The following is a 5,329-nucleotide window of genomic DNA, read 5'->3' on the forward strand; positions in this document are numbered from 1 at the left end:
TGCGTTTTATGATTTTATTTATGCCAAATGTTCATCTCATTGCAATGAATTTAATGCAAAAAGAAACAACTCAAAAGGATGCTTGAGGATAAAATGGAAAATGTTAAAAGTTGAGGTCATGACATGCTTTCTAGGTCAGGCATTTGGTCAAGTAGTCTTGACACATTTTAGGCATCTTGAGTCCTCAAGTTCATGACACCATAACTTTTTATTCCCTCATTCATTTTGAGCCAAACTTGGGGCAAATAATCTTTGACATAAGCTTTACAAGATTCAAAAGGAATGATATCAAAAGAATACTTGAGCTGAAAATGGCATGGCTTCCAAGTGGTGGTCATGACAAGGTTTGACCTAGTTTGGCAACTTAGCCCTTTCCAAAATTGAGGTCCTTAGAGGTTGAATTGATGTTTGAGCCTTGAAGCAAAGTTGTAAAGGAACTCATTAGGGACATTTCTCTCCAAGAATCTTCTGAATTGGTTGAGTATTGAAGAAGTTATGGGCTTTGAACTAAAAGTACAACACACTTGCAAATTAGGTCAACCAAACTTGTGTCAACTTGTGCAAACTTGAAGTTTTCTTGCATCCCAAGCCAAAATGATGATGGAATGAGCATCCTTTGAAGAAGCTTGATTAAGTTTTTAATGATCTTGAGGATGACTTAAAGATTGGATGAAATGGAATGAAAATAAACACATGAACCACCCTTGAATCAATGAACCACAACTTATATATTCCTTGACCAAAGTGACATTTGTTTTGTTTTGAATTGAGGTATGATCACCTACATGAATAAGGGAACAAATAAGTACCATCTCTTATGATGTTTTGGTTAGTTTAAAAGTAAACAAAGTGAAAAACCCTAATGTTAAGATTAAAACCAAGAATGTGGTCATGCTTGTGCATCCATGATCAAATACAATGGTCATGCTAATGTTATGATGATGCATTATGTGATTCTATGTATGCAAATGAGACTATCATTCCTAAAGCTTGTTTGTATGAGATTCAAAAGTTACAATATTCTTTTATCTGGGGTGATAGTGAGGAGCATAGACGAGTTCATTCGCCAAAATGTGATGGGATGCCAATTCCAGAGTTATTATGAGGATTGGGAATTAGAAGGTTGGATGTTATGAATAATGCTTGTATTTTGAAGCTTGGTGGGCCATTCACAGTAATGAACAATCTTTTTGCTTTGAAGTTATGTGTGGCAAATATATGAGTAACAATGTTGGTTTTGAGGATGTTATTGTTAAGGAAAATGATTCTAGTTTGTGGAAGAATCTCGGTAACTTGTGGCATATGTTTGCTCAGTTTCTGTATTGGTCTATAGGAGATGGTGCCAACATAGATGTTTTGTGTCATTGTTGGGTTGAACTTGGTATGAAGTTGATGGATATTAATGCAGATTGTGTTAATACGACTTCTTATCACTTTAGAGGACTTATTGGATCAGCATGGTCAATGAAATGTGGATCTTTTAGAGCATTTGTTTTTTCAAAATATGGTGACTAAAATTCTAGCTATTCTCCCTCTCGAAGGTAATAGTGGAAGAGATATTTGTTGTTGGTCAAACAATAAAAAGGCGAGTATACTGTTTCATCAAGTTATAAATTAATGTATAATTTTAGTGTGCAAAATGGCGAGGATAGTTGGAGGTTGATATAGAAGTTTAAAGTTTCTGAATGAATAAGGTCATTTATTTGGTTGGTGTATCATGGTAGGATAATGACCAATGATAGGAAAAATAAAATGCAATTAGAATGACCTTTTTGTAGTCACCGTAGAACAGAGGTGAAATCCATTATACATGAGTTACGTTAGTGTCCTTTCACTTTTGCTATTTCAACTAATGTGGTTAAGTTGAATATGAGAGACTTTTTTTCACTAATAATATTAGGAATATTAAGGAGTTGATGGATACTAATTTGTATTTGGAGTTTAGTAAAAGTGATAATTATATTGAAGTGTAATCTTTTCTCCGAAATACTTCGACTTATTTTTCTTAAAAAAACAATTTCATCCTTCACTATAGTGTCAAATTAATGGAATGAAGCAAATGAAATAGTCATATAATGTGTCTCATCTCCATAAATCTCAACTCAACCATTAGAGACGTACTCACATCCGTACCATTTCACTAACATCAAATTTTATTCATTCATTTATTCATTTACATTCAAAAAAACACAAAACAAATCAAAGAAAATTGTTAATTATCTCTGATTAATTCCATTTAATAAAGATATCTAATATCTTTATCTACCCTACCGCAGTCCTATACAACATAATTTGATGTATGGACTGATTATGACACTACAATAATAATAATAATAATAATAATAATAATAATAATATTCTTAATCAATTAATTAAATTAAATCTTATTATTATAGCCTCTAATCTAACTCTATGGTGCTATGGCTACTCTTTCTAACCACATCTTCTTCTTCATTGTGTTTCCATATTTTCTTGCATGATGAACAAATGTTCCAATTTGCAGCTTTAGAGGATGATTGAGTTGTGTTTGGTGCTTCAACTTTTAATGCACGTAACTCCTCTAATTCCTTCTTCAACTTGAGATTTTCCTCACTTAGTTTGTCATGACATTTCTTTAGGAATATGCAGTTTACTTCTGTTTGTTTCAGCTTAGTCCTGAAAAGTCAAGTCAAGACAAATATATAAGAGAAAAATATGATTTTTTTTAGGCGAAAAAATTGTAGTGGTTGACAAGCTAATCCAAAAATTAATTAAAATAGTTTAACATAAATATTTTTCTTATTTTATATGATTTATTTGAAATTGTCAAATATATTGATTCTTTTTACTATTCATTCCATGTCATAATAGTTATTGAAATAGTATTTTGATTATATTTTAACCATGTTTTAATTATCATAAATATTAAATGAAAAATTAAAAAAAATGAAATTGATACACATAATATTAATTATATTACAATTGAAAAAAAATCAAATAAAACTATATATAAAAAATTGAAAGTAATACTTTTTTTTTAATTTCAAATGTAACAGTTACTCTCTTAAAGTTATACTCCATCAATATCAATGACCTATTAATATTATACCCTTTTTATTGATTTTTTTTTTATATTTATTAATTCTTTTTTCAATTTTTATAATTTTTAATTTTTTGTGCCATTAATAAAATGTGATTTTGTAAAATATATATAAAATCTCTTTTTTATAAAAATTAAATACATTTTTTAATTTTTTTATGTAATTTCTAAAGTGATATATACTAGGTGACAAACTAAGTATTATTTTTATTTAATTCAATTCATTTTAGTCAACAAATAATAAATTGGATAATTTACCAACACAAACTTTTTTTGAAAAGACAATATTTTGTCTATGATTTCAGCAGCAGTCAGGGAAAATGATGGAACACAATTGTCGATAAAACAGAAAGAGGAATAATAAAACCAAGTGAGAAACATGAAAATTTATATTAATTTTTCTTTAAAAACAGTATGTTACCGTAAACAAAAAGTACTGTCACAAAATAGCATCATGCTATAAAAAATGATATCGATATCAATATTATTATTTAAATTTTATAATTATGAATCGTTGATGTAAAAAAATATTTTATATATATATATATATATATATATATATATATATATATATATATATATATATATATATATATATATATATATATATATATATATATATATATATATATATATAATTAAAATATTTTAAAATGTTAAATAATTTAAAATTAATCGATTAATTTGACAGAAAATATAATTGTCATGACATTGTAAAAATAATTTATATCGCAAGTGTACAATTCATTTTTTTATGTTATTTACCATAAAAATAAAAATTGTATCTAATTCTTATCGTGATGATCACCATCAATGTTACGATGTGTATACCAATGGCAAAAATATTTATGCGACTCTAACCGTTTTTCACCTTGATTAAGATCAAATCAAAATTGAACACCCAAAATGAAAATTCATATAAAAGATTGAAAATTAAATACCTTGCCCTTCTGTTCTGAAACCAAACTTCAACCTGTCTTTGCTTTAAATTCAATTTCTCAGCAAGTGCCCGTTTTTGAGCCTGCATGTGAAACCGAAACAAAATAAAAAATAAATCCATTAATTTCTAATAGATATGAAGAAAAAAAATAATGAAAAAAAAAATTAATCTACAACAGAAATAAAAAAATTAATCAAAAAACAAAATTAAATCTATTAATATTACAGTGTTGATGGTGTTATGAAGCTTGAAAGCATCTTCAAGCATGGTAGATTGCTCCTTTGTAAGCCTCAATTTCTTTGTGCACCCGTTCCTGTCAATGGTGGTGTTAATAGCAATTTCTTCATCTTCTTCTTCAACTTCTTCTTCAACATAGCTTCTCTTCAAACTCAACTCATAAGCTTTATTATGATTCAAATCATTTTTTGAATTAACCAATGATTTGTTCACATTCTTTTGCACATGAAATCCTAATCCAAGTTCAAGATTAAGATCTAACGTGCATGCTTTGTGATTTTCATCATCATTCATGGTAGAGAATGAAGAGAAAGAGAGAAGAAAAAAAAAAGATTGAAGTTTTTGTGAATTAGTCAAAGAGGAAAGTGGAGTTTTAAATATTGGGTTTGGTCTTATTCTTTATGAATAAATTTCAATATTTTGTTATTGGTTTCTTGTATTTATCATGAAAAATAGAGGCTGTGCATGTAGAGATAATAATAAAAAATAATAATTAAAATAATTAAAAAATAAAAATAATAATGATAATATTAATGATGACTTGTACAATAAATGCAATAATAAAATGAGGGGAAAGGAGTAAAAGCATGCGTTAGAATTCTGACTCCTTTTAGGAAACCAAAACTTTCTTAATTGCATAAAATGTTTGACTTTTTTTTTATTATTTCATTTGAGACATGTTAGATTTAATCACCACAAAATATCTTTCTTATCACTTTCATATATCATAGTGCTATTCACCCTTAGATCTCACAAGAAGTAGTAATAATAATAATAATAATAATAATAATAATAATAATAATAATAATAATAATAATAATAATAATAATAATAATAATAATAATAATAATAATAATAATAATAATAATAATAATAATAATAATACTAACAATAATAATAATAATAATAATAATAATAATAACAATAATAATAATAATAATAATAATAATAATAATAATATAGTTGGATTGAAAAATAATTAAAATTTCACTAAAAATTATAATTTGAGTCAATCAATTAGTTTTTGTGACTTTTATATTAAAACTATTATTTTAGTTTGAAATTTGTGAACG

At 26.6% G+C, this 5,329-nt stretch overlaps 1 protein-coding gene across 1 annotated transcript; it reads right to left on the reverse strand.

Annotated features, from left to right (window-relative positions):
* Positions 1 to 2,135: 2,135 nt before the first annotated feature.
* On the reverse strand, positions 2,136 to 4,666 carry LOC127115763 (homeobox-leucine zipper protein HAT22). The gene is made up of 3 exons (XM_051047226.1): positions 4,245 to 4,666; positions 4,021 to 4,100; positions 2,136 to 2,655 (listed from the first exon to the last, which is right to left on the reverse strand). Exons 1-3 carry the CDS (start codon positions 4,548 to 4,550, stop codon positions 2,400 to 2,402), a joined length of 642 nt encoding a protein of 213 aa, XP_050903183.1. The 5' UTR covers positions 4,551 to 4,666; the 3' UTR covers positions 2,136 to 2,399.
* Positions 4,667 to 5,329: the final 663 nt, after the last annotated feature.

Source organism: Lathyrus oleraceus, chromosome 1 (assembly GCF_024323335.1).
Source record: "Lathyrus oleraceus cultivar Zhongwan6 chromosome 1, CAAS_Psat_ZW6_1.0, whole genome shotgun sequence".
Taxonomy (NCBI): domain Eukaryota; kingdom Viridiplantae; phylum Streptophyta; class Magnoliopsida; order Fabales; family Fabaceae; genus Lathyrus; species Lathyrus oleraceus.